The 18,196-nt window shown below is 37.0% G+C and overlaps 1 protein-coding gene across 2 annotated transcripts in view; it reads left to right on the forward strand.

The window, feature by feature from the left end:
- The window catches only part of LOC106526149 (serine/threonine-protein kinase PAK 3), a 41,569-nt gene that overhangs the window by 9,353 nt on the left and 14,020 nt on the right, over nucleotides 1-18,196 (forward strand). The window contains exons 2-6 of one of the 2 annotated variants that reach the window (XM_014020656.1): nucleotides 1,192-1,514; nucleotides 14,810-15,003; nucleotides 15,132-15,232; nucleotides 17,891-18,044; nucleotides 18,166-18,196. In XM_014020656.1, coding sequence (XP_013876110.1) covers nucleotides 14,832-15,003; nucleotides 15,132-15,232; nucleotides 17,891-18,044; nucleotides 18,166-18,196 — 458 coding nt within the window. In that variant the 5' untranslated portion in view covers nucleotides 1,192-1,514; nucleotides 14,810-14,831. The remainder of the gene's footprint in view (nucleotides 1-1,191; nucleotides 1,515-14,809; nucleotides 15,004-15,131; nucleotides 15,233-17,890; nucleotides 18,045-18,165) is intronic. The other variant, XM_014020655.1, reaches the window with a different exon arrangement.

Below are 18,196 nucleotides of genomic sequence, written 5' to 3' on the forward strand. Positions count from 1 at the left end.
TTTAAATATCTGAAAATCTAGAGAAAACATTGTTATAATATTTCATTTTTTCTTTGTTTGGGAATTTAAAAGCTAATTTTCCAGAGTTTCTCAAAAGATATGATTGTAGTTAGTTCTAAAAAAGTAAAAAAGGCCACCAAACGTATTATAAAGGACGTTGTAATCTTGCAATCGGTACGTTCTCCATTTGAGTCAGCGCTGTCACAGAACAGCCATATTCCTCTCCGGCAAGGAATCGACATTACAGGGGTTGTCAGGACAACCAGCCATGATTCAGGGAGCCTCATAGGCCTCCACCTTGAGCTAGAAGCCTTAGCCATGAGACTGAGCAGATGCTGGTACAACCAGCCAATCACAGGTGAGACAGAGGAAAAAGATGACATCATAGGCAAATGAGGGCAAACGCAGAGAGGATTTTGTTTCTTGTCTCCACCTGCTTCTGAATCCAGGCCACCTTTTATATGCCTTAAATAAAGCATTTGCATTTTGTAAAAACAAATGTTTAAACAACATCTTGTTAAAAAAAAAGAGGGCAGGTAAATAGGTGAGTAAATWAACGATCAATAATTTAGGGAACTATTGTATTTTTTTCATGGAAACACTGCTTCAAGTATGCACCTTGTACCAGTTGTACATTAAAAAGCTAAAACCAAACATGACTTGATGTAAAAAGTGAGTTCCTTAATCCATAAAACTAAAAAGTGAGTTCCTTAATCCATAAAACCTGTAGTGACTCTACTCGTACATTAACATTTTAAGACCCAGAAACTAGTATTTTTTCCCCAAAATTAAATATTCAMCATTTAATTTTCCAACAAACCCTCGGGTTTTCAGATAATCTTGAAATACAATTTCAGTTCATAACATGGTAACAGTAATAGCACAAAACATGAGTACTTCTTCCTATTTAAAGATAAATTAAACTACCTTCATATACATYTACAATATCGATGCAAGTTCCTAAATGTTTAAGGGAATTCTTGTACAAAACTGAATACTTTAAAGCCTTTGTTTACAATTTCGATAAAAATAATTCCACTGTTGGTAATAAATGTGCAATAGTTGTGTCAGATTTTACCAGCCTCCACCATACTTGTTTTATCAGGAAGTCAGTTCAGTAAAAAATAAAATAAAATACGTTCCTCAGCTTCACACATAATGCCTTTTCCCCTCTTGCTTCCTACTCTGCAGGTTTGGTCTGTTAAACAGAAAACCAACTGTGTCTGCCTGTAGCCTGCCTCCTCCCCTGGACCTGCTGCCTGCATTAATATTCAGCCCCTCAGCCAACCAGGGAAGCAGGGCGGATGACATCATGGGCTAGGGAACAGTGAGCAGCCAGTGAAGCATCCAGCCTGCCGAACAAGCTTGCTTTTAGGGTCAGGAACTGGTCTGACGAGARAATGGCAGTCCTGCCTTTAAACCGTCACTAGGACTGTACGGCTGACAATGAAGCTACCTGGACTCCAGGCCCATCGGAGCAACACTAAGCAGGAGAATGTGAAGACATATTTCAGGTAAATCCCTCTCTGTGTAAGGTAATAAGGGATGGGGAAAGGGGGAGGCAGAGGAGAGAAGGAGGAGGGGAGAGGCTGTGTATGTAGGGGTGCTTTGTAGCCTTCTTTTTCTTCCTGTACTCTGCATTCTGCCCTGCTAAAGGAGGCAGCTGTTTCATCAGCAGTCCATCCCATCTCTCAGGGCCAAATGGAAATGGATGCCTGCATCCGAGGGGGCTGGATGTGGTTTATATCATCCTATGCCATCCTCTGCATCACATCATCCTTGTATACACTCCCTTGTGCCACACAAATAGCAGCCTTATTGATGGGGAGCTGTTGGAATCAATGGTGGCATTTGTACGAGCCTTGTGTGTGTGAGCGTATGTGTGTGTGTGTGTGTGTGTGTGTGTGTGTGTGTGTGTGTGTGTGGGGCAGCTCTGGAGAAATGCAGCAGCTGCAGAGGTAACACTGATACCAAAAAGAAGCAACACTATTTTGGGGCTGCAAAGCCGGAGTCGCTGGATGGTTGAGATGCTCTGGATGGGTGGGGGGTGTGATGGATGTTTAATATGCTGATGGATGTTCTTTTGTTATCTGCACCGCCTCACGTATGTCCTCCTCAGATTGGGAAGAGACGCTTCTTAATGCCCCAGCTTTAACACGGTCGAGGGCAGAAGCTTCATGGCGGCTGTAGTGACAGGGAGCTATACAACATCTGGTCACCTGACTTCGTTGGGGGATCAGAGTGGGGGTGGGGGCTGGTTCAGTGAAAGCTGAGCTGATCTGGTCTCGGATTCTTCCATCATTGGTTAGAGGAGGATGGAGGAACTGACTGCGGTGCAGACTGATTTTGTCCAATCTCCCCCTTCTTTTGCCTTTGCTTAATGCAGTTGTTGTGTCAGCGCCAGCAGAGAGGGAGTGGGGAGAATCCTCTCCCAGGAAGCGCAGTCATCCTGGTGGAAGTGAGGCCTGATGGGAGACCTGTTGTCTGCGGTGAAGGAGACATGTTAGGGAGTCATGTCAGTGACTGAGGGAGAGAGAAATGATGGTAGAAGGAAACTGGGGGATGGGTTATTGAAGGTGCTGCTCCCTTTGAGCATCGGCCCGTTGTATCGATGCAGATGAGTTGAGATCCTGTCCATTTAAAACCAATTTATCTGTCAGACCATCTGACACTTTGCCCTTCAAGTTTTATATATATATATATATATATATATATATATATATATATATATATATATATATATATATATATATATATATATATATATATATATATATATATATATATATATATAAAATCAGTCTTGACATATCCAGTCAATCTAACATGACAATTTTACAATCATAAATATACTGAATGCCTTAAATCTTCAGTTTCAGTGCAACTTATTACCCAGCTGAGCTTGACAGAAAGGAAACCATGGTTACAGCAGTAATCTAATGCAGTGTCACAATCAGATGGCAGACAAACAGTCGCTCTGAGGAGTTGTGATACACCATGAGAGCAGAAGTATTCAATGCTTAAGCTTTCCTGCTGTTTAGTGGGTCTGTGAAACCGGTGCTGGATAATCAGAATAGTCAGTCTCAGTCGCTGTCATTCTGCTAAGCTTCACACTTCTGCTCCATATGCCACATATGTTCATCACACCTACATCCATAAACATTTATCACATGGGCATTTAGTATTCAAGTGTTTTGCATCTTTGTGTTGATGACTGTCGTGTATATATGAACAGTGTTGTAGTTGTGTGGATCAAATGTGCCTCTCATGAGCTTTGAAGGAACACAGAATATTAAAAACCTGACTCGCCTCGTGCTTATTCTGTGTAACTAAAACAAAAGCCATATTGTTTGTTGTGTAAACTGTGCTAGGCTGTTCATTGGGGTTTGGCTTTTCATGCAAATGCTGTTTCAGACTGTTTAACTCATGTCTATGTAATAAATTCATATATGTATATATATTTTTTGAAAGAACAAAGTTTATTTGAAACGTAAGAGGAGCACATAGAAAATGAACTTCTAATTTATCACTGAAGAATAATTGTTTACTCTGTTATGTTTGTTCATACTTCAAGAAAAAAATATATTTAAATTATTTCATGCGCTTTATTTGAAAGGTAATGTGGAACCTGCGGTACTTTCTTTTTTATCTACTCACTTAAAGTTACTAGTTGTTCTGGGATGTACAGTATTTACTTCCACTGGACCCGCGGAACAATAATGAAGGATGCTGTATCAAATTTGTCAGCACAAATCAGAGAAAACGTGTACCTAATTAGTACACTGGAACAATGTGAAACTTTTTTCCCCCCATTGTGCCAGTCTGATCGTCTCCATGAGTATTAGCGTGCTGTTCCAGGCCTTCCTATGTTTTCCACTCGTCAGTGAAACCCAACACATGCGGCTTCTCTTACCTCACCTAACAAAAGCAGCAGAGCCTCATCCTGGCCGGTAGCCTGCTAACCAGCACTGCCTGAAATCTGATAGTTGGACACACAAAACACAAAGAAGGAAACCTCCATCTGTTGAAGGCTCAGCCTGGCTGAGTTATGCTTCCATTGTTGTGGTGGACTTTGGAGCTCGTGCTAGCAGTTCATGCGCAGTGGCCCCATGTGTGGCGTGTGTTTAAGGTCGCAGCAGTCTTGCGGTAGGTGTCTCCGAGCTACAGTCTCTGTGTTGGTGGATTAGCATGTAGGATTGGAAGCCATCTGGCCATTTTGTCTCAGAAAGAGGAGGGGGGGGGGGAGTAAGCAAGAGAGATGGATGAAGGGAGACAGAGGAAACACTTACACACTGACACATTGACACAGCTCCCTCTGTAATCTCCCTACTTGATGTCTGTCGCTACTTACTGGCATGTTTGACTGTATGATCATCCATCGCCTGTCCAAGCCGCAAATATTGATAGTTCTTTAAAGTTGCACTGCTTCATGAAATCTCTTGTGAGAAGTCAAGGTTGTGTTAAAGCCTTCACAGTGAGATGTTCATTCTAGATGAATGTACCTTTTAGGTGGGAAAATAAAAGGATGAAATCTTGCGGAGGAGGATGTGGGTCCAGAGATTAAGGAGGTTTTCTTAGTCAGGAGTTTCCAGAGAGATGCAGGAGGGAGTGTGAAGGTAAGGATGGAAAATGTTGAAGGTCAGTAAGTAGGAAGAATTTCAGAAAGTGAAAAGATTGCAGATGACCTGCTGAGTCAACTTTGCCCTTATTTTCAGATTCAAATCCTGCACATTTGGAGGTTAGACTGAAAGAGTGTGAAAGCATCATGGCTAACGTTTCGTTCACATTTTACAAAAAATTAATAGATTTATATTATATATATATTTTAAATTTAAAAGAGGAAATAGGAAAAGGGGGAAAAAGAGGAAATGCAATTAGAAAGATTGAAATAGAGATTAGAAATATATCAAATATACACCAAGAACACACAAGGCAACACACCCAACATCTGTCCGCTCACCAGAAAATAAATAGATACAAGAAAACATAGCAACAAAATACATATCCATATAACAATAAAATTAATTATAATTTCTCTGTAAAGCATGCATACATACATATATACAGTATATACTGTATATACTCATACATATATATAGATATATGCACATGCATACATTTATGCATACTGTAGATATACAGGTATACACACAGACATATATACACACTCAGTGACCAGTCAGAACCCCCCCGGATCAGAACAGTTGTTTGTGAGCGGTTGTGAACATGCGTGTATATACAAGATTTCTCCAATGGAATATTTAATAGTGACTGTGGAGGACCAAAGACTCAACCCCTAAGACACGAGGCAGACACAGGGAAGACCAGAGCCCAAGGACCCAAGAGGGATCCCGAGCGCAGAGCCCCCAGAGGCACCTGCACGGAAAGATCCGCCCACCCACTCCCCAGATCAGACCATAGGGGAGAACCGGGAGAGTCTCTCTAATGACCACACGCAGTAAACCCCCAGCCCCGCCGGCACCCGCCACACCAGAGCGGATAGATCGATTTTTTAATATAAATTTATATTTTAAAGATGTTCATGCCCTGTGACAAGGTGTTCACGCAGCCAGTTGTTCCAGTTATGGTCTTATCATTTAGGTTTTGTCAGCAGATAGAAAGAGAAAAATCATGTATTTAAAGTCTGAAGATCATAGGTAACTGTCAGCACACCTTTCTCTGCATCGAGGTGCAGCCATTGAGTTGATTCACTTGCTACAATGAAATGACTTTACAAGATCTGCACGCTGTTTCCATTCATCGTCTGATCCACTGCCATGCCTGTTTTAAACCTTTCAACTGGACCATAAACAGGTGCACCAGCTGGCATGGCAGGAGGAAATCCACTCCCCTCACTGTCTCCAGCTGGCTCTGAAGCATGAGCACTTATTCCTCATTAAATTTGAAATATATATTTACTGTACCACCAAAACTACAATTGAGTTGAAAGCAATTTAACTTTTTTTACTATAAGATGTGGCTTAACTTGCTTAAGATACTTTGATCAAAATTAAAAGAAGTATATCTGTCTGATCATTCACACGCTGGAAGCTGGCTTTCATTCAGTGAAAGACATTACAACAGTTTTTATTGTATTTGAACCCAATAATTTTAATGCCCCCTAAGTTCACTTCAAATCATGCATTATTCACTGTACCTTAAAAGTGACAAGTTAAAACAAGTTAAAAAGTAAAGCATTTCCTTACTTTGCTTAAACCTAAAAGTACGGTAAGTTGTTTTGTGTTTTACATCTGCAAGGAAATCTGGATTATTTGTATGCATACAAATTATAACCAGCATTTAATATTAGCCACAGTTCTTACAGTTAACACCTAAAAATGTAAAACTTCTGAAGTAAAACAGCTGTGTAGTTTTTTGGATTTATGCAACTAACAAGTGAAGTAAGAACTGAGTGAGTCCAGCTGTTTTCTTAACATCACTCAGAGTTGTGTTTGTCTAACCTGGATTCATTCACAGCATGCTTCCTGAAAAGCCTGTGCCTAAAAGCTGAGATTTTAACCATTTATAGACATAATGCAGATGAGAATAATAAATTAGGGGGGGAGAAAATTAAGAATTGGGTCATAATTTGAATGTGTAAGCTCAGTGTACACTGTGAGCTGTAAGATTTGGAGTACTGTAGGATTTCTTCATACAATAGTAACACAGTTAAAGGGTTATTCAGTGTCATTTGTGTGTAGGATTTCAAAAGACACATGCCTGGTGAAAGAGAAGCGAGGAATGAAGTTGGATGTCTCACATGTTGCTAAAAATAGGGATGAAGAAAAAAGAGCTCTAAAGACAGGAGCTACAAAGAAAGTGTTGTAGTATGACCAAAAAAGGATTTAGTATTTCTTCTTGGAAAGCAGGACTCAATATTAGTAAAGTACAACTGTAAATTATTGAAAACATTTGAAACACTGTCAAACATTTTTGAGAGTGGATTAGGTGATGCTGTACTGCTGATAAATTGTCTACATTAGACAAGGAAAGCCTAAATGATTAAACTACCTGCTGAGAAGATTTGAATTAAACCAAATCCTAAGGGACAGGGATGTACAGGGACATGTTTGTTTGTTTATTTATTTATTTATTTATTTATTTATTTATTTACATCTGTTCGCTTCTGCAGGGGCCCACAGAGAAGGCCATTTATGTTCCGGCTCAGACTTCCAGGTACACGTCAGAAGTCAATCAATAGTCTATGATCGGAACAGCAAGAGTTTTGTCATCTTTAACCATAACCAATTGACTCACTTCGTACATTTTAAATAAAGTCACTGAGCCTTTTCTGCTTGTTCATTCAAAAATCTGAATCTAAGAAGAGAGTTTGTTTGTGCGTGTTAGTGCGTAATTGTGCATCAAACAGCAGCCCTGTTTGCCAGAACTAAATATTAAATGACAGAGGAAGCTCTTGAGCCTCGCCAGCAGGAGGGTTAAGGAACGGATCATGCCTGGTAAAATGAGAGCCACTGTGGAGTTCAGGCTATGAAGATTAAATAAGTCTTAAATGTAGACTGACTTGGATTTTCTGCTTGGTTTTGGGTGTGGGGAATATTATAACGCAGACTGTTAGCTGAAGTGCAATAGAAGCTCAGTCAACCAAGGGGGACTCGGTGTGTTCAGCCTACTGAATCATTTGAATTTGAAAGAGCAATTAACTGCTGATGAGACATTAATGCAGGTTAATATCATTGAGCTTTACCAATCTCATTAGTGTTGTGTTACTTAGTTAGTCATAGACAAGATCAATAAATAGTCTTAAACTAAATGTATCATACGTTCATCTAAATTAAATTAAATGAATTTTAGTTATGGCTATCCTGTTCATTTATTACTAAAAATGTATTTAACACTGATTTTAATTCTTGACAGAAGTTTTAATTATTATCAATGCTACGAAAGGAAGTAACTTCCTGATATATTTGTTTATTTCTGCATGAACTTGGACCCAAGAATGCAGACTAAGATCTCAATAACAATATAAAGTTTATTAATTTAATACAAGATAATAAAGAAAAAGCTGTCGTGGAAGCAGGAATGCAAATCAATAAGTGAAAGTCAAGGAGACACAGAGTAGAACCTGAAGCACATTTGAGGACAGCTGGCTCAGGCCAAAATGTATAAATGAACTGGGACTGATGAGGAAATGGGCTGCAGCTGGTACCAATAAGAAACAAGGAGCAGGTGAGAAAGCTGAAATAAAAAAAGAGGAACTCAGGGAAACAGAAACTCAACATCAAAAATCTGAAACAAACACAAGAACAAAAAGTAAACATAATAATGAAAAGAAAACCTCCATAATCCTCAAAAAACCACCTAAAATATAGATTATGACAGCATGTTTGTTATAATTTGTCATCAAACAGAATAAATACAGTGTAAAATAGATGTAAGGAAAAATAATAATAATAATAATAATAATAATAATAATAATAAATCATCTAACTAGTCATTACTCAAATATTTATGTCCAGATGCTGAGAGTAAAATAAAATCAGTCATAATAATAAAAAAAAACTTTATTTGGTTTTGCGTTGGACAAACAGTCTTATCCTTACTGTGTATCATCAGCCAATTCAGTGTCTGAAGAAGCTTGTGTGTGAAGAGCAGTTATTGCTTTAGTTTGACTCTGATATTGTAATCATGCTCTAGTTGGCACATTATTAGTGGGTATAAGGCTTTTAGACCAACTCCATCAAAAGATGCCCACAAGTATTCCCCAAAGCTATTGGATTTTCTAAAAATATAGAATGAATAAACTAATGTTTTTAAATTTGGTCTGTTTTGTTTGTTGTAATGAAATACATAATTAGTGTTAAAGAGGGTGTATTTTATGCAATATCGATGTTTTTTCTTTTAGTTAATGTGTTGTTATAATGCCATTCCCTCATCAAAAACCATTTTCAAAAACCAAAATTGTATAACATTGCTTCTTTTTTTTTACAACAAAATACAACACTCCTACAAAAGGCTGTAAATGGCAGGAAGTGTTGTGAAGATGAGCTGAAGTGGGAGTGTCCAAAACAGTAGGAGGTTCTTAAAGAGACAGAGGCCAATTTCAAGGCGTTTAGATAACTATAACAGACTAATTTCTTTTTGATATATACAGCGTTTTCATAACAGAAGGTAACATAGTTCCTTGATTGTGGTATAAAAATGAAATATGCCTGTAAAATACATAATAGAAAAAAATATTTTAAAAGAAAAAAAATAATGATTTTATTATATAGAAGAAAAACAGTAATTTATGTTATAAAGCTTCACTCATGCCTGAATAATGTAATGATTAAATTTAGAGTGAATTTGTTCACATTTCTTTCCTCATGTTGCTAATAGATGAGGAAAAGTTGATGTGTGTTTTATTACCCAGATATTGGCATCTGTTTTACAAAATGTGAAACAAACTACAGGGATTGAGACTCATTAAATAGAAACTGATGACAGATTTTTTTTTTCAAGACAGGAATCGAGTTTCTGTCGTTATGTTTATGTTGACTGTTAAACACAGTGTGTGGTTACAACACTTCACTTTGAAATGGGACACCCCTTCATTAGGTTGATATTCCATTGCATTTCAGCAATTCAGTTTATCTAAAAATATAACACTAATATTTAGGAATACTTTAAATTTGAAGTTACATTTGCTAGCACAACTCATTTGAACTGCACCTATGAAACATCTCACTTTGAAAGGATAGATTGGTCCATTTAGGAATAAGCTGAAGATACACAGTAGGGGTGAGCCAAGTGGTAAGGGGTAGAATTGGGACTCTCTCCAGTTAAAACAGATGTGTTGATTTTATGACTACAAACTTTTGTCTTTTGTCTTTAAAAAGGACGCCCCTCCCTTTGATAGAATTGAGCTGCAGACTCCTCCTACCACAGCCTGTATTTAAAATTAAATTGTGTAACTCTGGGGGTTTTATTCTGACCTTGAGAGGCCAAACATGAGAGCACCGTGTTGATGTCTGTTCAGACTCGTTTGGTTTTATTCTCTGTTTGTTCTTTTAGATTTGCTTTGAATTTGAGTGTGTTTGCTGTAGGTAAACTCATTTTTTTTCTAACTCAGTGTTTATTAAAATATCAGCAGTGACCATAGAGAGTTGTTCGAATATTATTAAGATTAAAAAGAAGATAGCATTAAAAATTGCAGCAGCGGAGTATCCCTCCTTCCTTATGCTTTGGATGTCCACGAACTGTCCGTCCTATCCAAGTTATCAGCTTCCTTCAAAGAAGCACGGCCAAAGCTAAAGCCAAGCCAAACAGAGTGTGTGTCCTAATCAGAGGCAAGCTGGTGGAGCCCTCCCCCCTCGCTGCAGGGGCCATTACTGGGCTGCCAGGGGTTCAAGATTAGAGCCTCTTCTGGTTTTAACCATTCAAAATCAGCATTAATGTTTGAAAGAGCAGAGAAAATGCCTGCTCCTCGTGAATACTTTAATATTTTATGGAAGAGAAACGTGAAAACATTCACAGTGATGTCTGTGGTGGGTTTTTTTTTTACATTTTTTGACACTTTCCTGTAACGAAGTCAGAACCTCAGACTTTTCCAAAGTATGCCAAATTGTTCTTAGGAGGTGTCATTTAAAAAAAAAGTACCATATTGTAAAACGTAATAGTGTAAAGTGAGCTGTAAATGCTGTTTTATGCCGTTGATGCCGTAAAAGTTAAACTAGTCTCTAAAGAATGACTGCTTTTTGGTGCACAAGGAGCACATTTGATGTGTAATATTCACAGACCGGCCTATGTGTGGTTCAGAAAGAGAAGCTGCTTGTTTTTGGGACAGAGTGCTCACTGAGTGCTCGCCTCTCTGTCAGTCTGCACCTTAAATAGGTCAGTGTTTTTACATGGGTAAAGAATCAGTAATGTCTGGGTCTTCACATATCTGCTGGTTTTAGCCATTGGACCCCAAAACAGCGTCGTCAGCAGCCAGCGGGCAGGTGTTTAGCAAAACAGTCATACACCAGTTAAAACTTGTTGTATAGATGAGGATTTACTTCATCATTTTTTGTTACTCAGCTGCTAATGTCAAAATGACCAAAATGTATTAGCTATCATTCATTCTTGTATGTATATTATTTTGCCATGAAGTTTTTTTTAAAAAAAGGCACAATCAGAAAACAAAAACATGTAGAAAGTCTGTATTTGTTGCTTCAGTCACAACTATAATTTCTTAACAAATTTGTCTGTGATTGCCTTTTTTTGCCTTTCCCTTTGCATTCTTTTGAATATATCTATCAGATAGACACAGATTGATCAGCTGCCTCAGTAATTAGGCTGTTTTTGACATTTCTTTTAATCAGCTGTGTTAGCCACATGTGAGCACACGAAGCCAATTAACAGTCAGGCAAATCTGTGGGCAGCAAAGTGTTGTACAGTTGACGCTGCTCTTTTGTCAGTGGGGTGCAGAGGGGTAACTATCATGGGGTGTGTGCTTTTTTTAGCACAACACCGATTGATCCCAAAGGAAGTAGAATATTTTACTAACTAAAAAACAAAGTTGACAGGAAAAACTTGTTTATATCAAACTTTTTGGATAAGAAAAGTTCATTTTATAAAATAACATGCTGAAAATATGGAAAACTTTACAATTGCATTTATAGTGAGCCTTCAGTCAGCTGTAGGGCAAGTAAGAACAAGTACTAATCCACATATAGAGGGAGTTGCTGTTTTGGTATTAATTTAAGGTAAATTAATATTAAACCTTAATTTTAACTGGTCATAAAAATAAGAAAAGGAAATCAGCTAAAATCAACCAATAAAAAAACAATAATCATGAAAATAAAAACAGAAATAATGGATGTATTCTGTGTAAAAATATTCAACAACAAAATGTAAAAGGAAATTGGAAACTATTTTCATCTGGTGTTCAGATATCTGACCTGGAAATCTATGTAAATTAAAACCCCAGAATTCTAGGTCACAGTTTATTTACATATTTAAACAGGATATTATAGAATACTTGTAAAACTAACRTTATGTAGTATCTAAAAATAATACATTTACTACTGTATTTTATTATTATTGTCCATTCACATAGAAAAGTGACTTGTTTTATGTTAAACAGGGCTCATTGTGATGGGAAACAGAACATCTCTTTATGCTTCCCTCATTGTCTTGATGGTTTTGTTCTCTGTTTGCTGCGTGAGTCGACATTGTGAAAATTCTTTTATAAACAGCAGAGTTTTGCAGTTTTTTGTGGCACACCCAAACAACCTGAAAGAACCTGTTTTCCGCTCTTATCTTGGAAATCACCCAACATGCTGGAAACCACCAACACAAAACATCCCCCAGAATATCTCATTAGATCTCAGATAACTGTAAAAATAGAGTTGAACCATAAAATTAGCTGTTTGTTTTTTCAGGTTATTTCTTGGAGCCAATTAAGATAAAAAAATGTAACTTTTGTTTGTCGAGCTGTCCGGCGTGAGTCACTTGTTGCACAAGTTGGTTTTGAGAAATGGTGATTCAGAGGATTTCCTGGAGATTCAATTAAAAAGCTGCTAGAATGATTTTTCTTATTTTAATTTGTATCATGTTCTACTTGTCATTGTTGCCACCTTTTTTGTTTTTACTTAAAGTATTTATTTTTTGGTCTTAATTTCAGTTTAGATTCAGCAAAGTATTAAAATTAGCTCTGAAGTTATTGGGAATATTTACATCCTAATTATAGATTTATGCTACCATTGGTGCCGTTAATGTTTTGTAGTGTGTTTTTTAATGTTTTTTAAGTATTATGGACCATGAGTCTGTAAATAAAGTACATCATCATCCTCATCATTGCTGTCAGTAATTAATAAAAAGTATTTTCACAGCATAGCCCTTTACACATCACTAATAAAAGAGTATTGCAATTCTTAAAAAAACATCTTTACACACAAAAATAGATACATACTTTTTGACTAATAATCTTGTTGAAATTACATGTTTTGGACTTGCATAAAAGAAGATAGCATTCAGATTTGCCTGATTTGACATTAATGCACATTCATTTTATTATTCAAGCAAAGTAAACCTGAAAAAATAGAAAGTCATCCCAGTTAAGAAATAAGGCTCTAACTTTCCCTGGTGTTGGGGTAAATAAATGTCCAGTTTTTTCCACGTTTTATCAGACAGCAGAGTCATAGTTCTGAAAAAGAAAGAAATGCTTCAGTGTTTGTTCTTTTGTTCCACTTCAACCGGTTTATGAAGAAATGACACATTTCTGGTGTCTTTTTAAGAGTGGAGTTCAGGAGATGAAAAAAAGTTTTGTGTAATGTTGCTGCAGTTGGAAACATATCTGATGATTTTATGGCTTCGTATCATGTTACGTCTTTCCACTAGTTTCATTCYTATATTCAAAACCAGCTCTTTTGGGAATTTGCAAACTATCAAATGCAGCTATCGGTTTTTTGTCTTGTGAGGCAGATAGCTTTCTAAAGTCCTGAAGGCCACTGTGAAGCCGGKTTTATCAGAGGTGGTGTTTAAGAGCCGAGGAGAGTGTCTTTGTTCGCTAATGTAGGTCTCCACTAAAGGGGGYAGCCTAAATGTCCCGCTTTCTGCACTGGCTGTGCTTCATATCACATGATGGGCTTGGTCTCGGGGCGAGGCAGTGAAGGAGTCTGACATGRTAGTGGGCTGGGAAGATGAGAGTGATAGAAGTGTTTCCTCGTGCCAGATTCTCTTAGAGTCATGTCCGGGTTACTGGTTTACAGCTGAGCAGATCCGCTGGATATGTGCTCCAGTAAAGTTTCAGATTCCACCCCCAACTCGCGTGACATGGTGGTAAAAGAAAAAAATGTTGGCTTATTTTTCAGAATCTTTCAGTTCAGCAGCCAGTGAAACAAGAATTATTATTTTACATGAGGAAAAACGTACAGATGGATCATGTGACAATAGAAAAATGTTTGTTCTAACTTTACAAACATAAAAATCTCAGCTTTATCTCATTACCCCATCGTCTTCACTTAAATGAACAAGGCAACCTTTTAAAACATGGATTAAATGGTAGATAAGGAGGGAATAGTTGCTTATAGCTGATTTTGACATTTATAAAAAAATAAACACAAGATCAGTTTTTCTGTTAAAAATGATAGTTTAGACCTTTTGAGGTGTGGTTATGTAGAAAGCTTCTTAACAGTTGCTATCTTACCTGTTATAGATAGATCTGTGAACAACCTTAGTTTGGAGAAACAGTTTAATTCAGACCAAACGAAAAGTCAASACTTATTCAGGCAAGGATGAGAACAAAGTTAATCACTGCCATCTAAAAAATCAATTCTAATCTCAAAACTTTAATAGCAGTTCACGTGCATTTTATTTATGAATGTTTACACTGCCATCAGTTTCATATGATACACTGCCAGTGTGCACTGGTAGTTCTACCGCTAGCTGCTGCTGCTATTTGCACATGTAGTTAAATAAATTAATGAAATTAACTATATAATGTGATATTGATGGCAGTGTAATGTTTATAAAGTAACATTCAGATGAACTGCAGTGAATTATTATTGATTATTATTATTATTATTATTATTATTATTATTATTATTTATTTTTTGAGTTGATTTAAAATGGCAGTAATTCACTTTGCTTTGACTTTCAGTTCAGTCAGAATTAAACTGTATTTCTCCAAACAAAATKTGCTCAAAAAGTCCTATACAACAGGTAAGATGTTAATTATTTATAAGCTTTTTACATAACCCATCATCAAAATATGTGAACTCTTAATCTAGTCCACTGATGCTACATCTTTGACACTTTTCAGTACACATGCAGTACTTAATTTACACTAAACTTTGTTTTTTTGACTCTTATTGTTTCCCTTCAGGACCTTGTGAGTGCTACTAAACATGTCTGATAGTGTTGATATTGAAGAAAAACCACCGGCCCCGCCCTTGAGAATGAACAGTAGTTCCCGAGACTCTTCATCACTGAATCACGCCTCCAAACCGCTTCCAATGGCTCCTGAAGAGAAAAACAAGAAAGCCCGCCTGCGTTCCATCTTCCCCGGGGGAGACAAAAGTGAGTATCTTTCTCGTCCCTCACAGTACCCCCCACCCACCGCACTGATGCCTAGTTGCACCTGTTTCTGTCATTTAAAAACATCAGAAATGACCCATTAATGCTTTATTTTCCACGTCCCCCTGTAGCAAACAAAAAGAAGGAGAAGGAACGTCCTGAGATATCCCTCCCCTCAGACTTTGAACACACCATTCATGTTGGCTTTGATGCTGTAACGGGAGAATTCACAGTAAGTATCCCTTTCATTTAACATTCAGGTACATTCATCAGAACTGATGAGCTCCTAAAATTCTCTTCCCTTCTGAAAGTAGCATTAGATTTTTAAAATAAGCTTCTGCAGCAATAATCTAATGTTGTATTCTCTCCACATTGCTTATATGTTAACTTAAATTTTTACCAAGAATATTAAGTTGATTGTAAGCGTCATTGTAACTTCTTTAATCAGCTTTATGGTTATGATTCATTATTCTATACAACCCCAATTCCAAAGAAGTTGTGTAAAACATAAATAAAAACAGAAAATGGTTATTTGCAAATCCTTTTCTACCTATATTCAAATGTTTATTTATTTGAACATTAAATATCTTGTCTTTGTGGTGTATTCAGCTCAATATTGGTTGAAAATGATTTTCAAATCACAGTTTTATGTTTTTATTTATGCTTTATGTTATGTCCCAACTTCACTGGAATCGGGGTTGTATTTTAAAGCAATAGTTCAAGTCTTTAAAAGTAAAGCTCTGTGGAAAGATTGTGAATAATTCTTATTTTACCTCCTGTCWATACTGTCAATAGCTCTTTGAACAACCTGAGATTGAAGAGTTTAATTTGACTAGTTGGATGAGCTGGCTGTTAGCTCATGAATTCAGTCAGAATAAAAACTCTCCAAACTGAAGYCATTCACAGATCTGTCTACAGCAGGTGACCTCTTCACAGAACTGCTTTATGAAATACTCAAAACATTACTGACTAAATTGTATTTAATTATTATAGWATAGGTTAGGGKTGGGCGTATTGATCTCAGTATTGATAGTATTGATCACAAGATGAGTATCAGTTCGATAATAGTGTGATGTGATTATTTTGTTCACACTTTATTTGTATCATTGACTTTAGTCATTAGTCCTCTACATCATGCCCGTGTGCAATGGACTTTTTTTTGTTGTTGTGTTATTGACATTTTTATATTTAGATTTTTGTTACATTGTTGCTGATTTTTTTTTCTTATTTTGCAGTTTTTTTAAACAGTTTTGTGTAAAAAAGTAGTAAGAGAATTATTTCAAACATTTTTGTTGCCTAAAATCTTTGTCCTGTGTTTTATCATAATCAAGTAACTAAAGACAAAATCACATAATTATTCGATGAACATAACAAATATCGGTGTCGAAATCATTTTTACTAGTCCTGAATTTACTCGGATTAATAACAAAACAAATAGAATCACCCATCTCTAGTGTAGGAGTGTTTTACTGCAGGTTTCCAATTTATAGTGTTTGCAGAATGGTTTTACTCTTCATGTATATATCTAGTAGTAAGTGACGTGATATTATTAGGCAAATAAAAAAAAGAAATAAAAAAAACAAAAAGAAAAAAATTGTATAGGTCTTCTGGACGGGTTCTTCTCTAATGAAACGTTTCGTCTCTCCTCCAAGAGACTTCTTCAGTCTGAGAGTTTTAGGCAAAATTCAGGCTTTTAAGCACTGCCTCCATGTGACTGATACTCACATCACATGGCTATCGTTAAGCCATTTTTGTGAAGAAAGACCGTCCATCATTAAACAGAGGTGGAGGCCTCCGTTTTCAGTTGTCCCCCTCCTACAGTGCGGCTATTGCCAGTATCACTTCCCCCCGTTAACAATAGGTGTTAATTAGGTATCAATGATAGCCATGTGATGTGAGTATCAGTCACATGGAGGCAGGGCTTAAAAGCCTGAATTTTGCCTGAAACKCTCAGACTGAAGAAGTCTCTTGGAGGAGAGACGAAACATTTCATTAGAGAAGAACCCGTCCAGAGGACCTATACAACTTTTTTTCTTTTTGATTTTTTACCTGGATTACTGAGATGCATCAGGACCAAAAAAAAAAAAAGAAATAAAACACAACCTATGTTGAAACAGTGGGGCAAAACTATTTAACCTCAAAAACTCTGACAATACTTTTGTATTATTTCTAATTTTCATTTATTTATTTTGTTATGGTTTATGAAATTCCAGTTACATTTTCAGCTTCATATAAAAGCAACTTTACCTGAAGGATTATGTGCTTGTGGGAAATTTGACTTTCAAATGATCAGCCTGTGCCGTGAATGACATCAGTGGCAAATAGTTCCTTGTTCATTTGTAAAAGCCACATATTGGCACCAAACAWAGTTCCACTTTTTCAAAACAGCACTTTGCTTTAGCTTATTTCTCAGTTTTCTGAGCGAACTGAGTAAATTACAGAGAATCTGTCCCTGGATCACAATCCAATCATWCTTGTTTTCCCTGCTGGCACTGATTCTTTTTGTCTTTTATCAGCATTTAATTGTAAAATGTGTAGCGACATGAAAGAAAACTGTTAACTGTTCATACAGTATGTGACAAGAGTAAGACATGATCTAAAATATCAGAAACCTTTCTTACATTTTTAGTCTTGAGAGTGAAAAAAGGAAGTCAGGGCTAGTAGCTCAGAAAATGTAGTTTTGAACGTGTTATACCACCTGATATTTTAATACAGGATGTTAAGGATTAAAAGGGACGTTTTCAGCTTCACCGGTCACCGTGCCGCATCCGAAACTTTTACTGTACGTCCAGAAGCGAAACTGAACACTTGCTCCKCAAGGCCGAACCGGATTATTACCTCTCAAATTACATTTCCTCGTCAAACGAACCACTCGTCTCTGTTTGTCCAGGGAATCCCGGAGCAGTGGGCGCGGCTGCTGCAAACATCGAACATCACCAAGCTGGAGCAGAAGAAGAACCCGCAGGCGGTGCTGGATGTGCTGAAGTTCTACGACTCCAAAGAGACTGTGAACAATCAGAAATACATGAGCTTCACCTCAGGAGGTATAGGCTCTCAGGAGGAATGAGATGGGAAAAAAAACTCCAAATAGATATTAAAAAAATAGAAAAAATGAGTGTTTAATGCAAAATATTTTAATCACAGAATGTTTTCTGTGTTTTTCAGACAAGACAGCACATGGATACATCGCAGCAAA

Source organism: Austrofundulus limnaeus, unplaced genomic scaffold (genome assembly GCF_001266775.1).
Source record: "Austrofundulus limnaeus strain Quisiro unplaced genomic scaffold, Austrofundulus_limnaeus-1.0 Scaffold261, whole genome shotgun sequence".
NCBI classification, from domain to species: domain Eukaryota; kingdom Metazoa; phylum Chordata; class Actinopteri; order Cyprinodontiformes; family Rivulidae; genus Austrofundulus; species Austrofundulus limnaeus.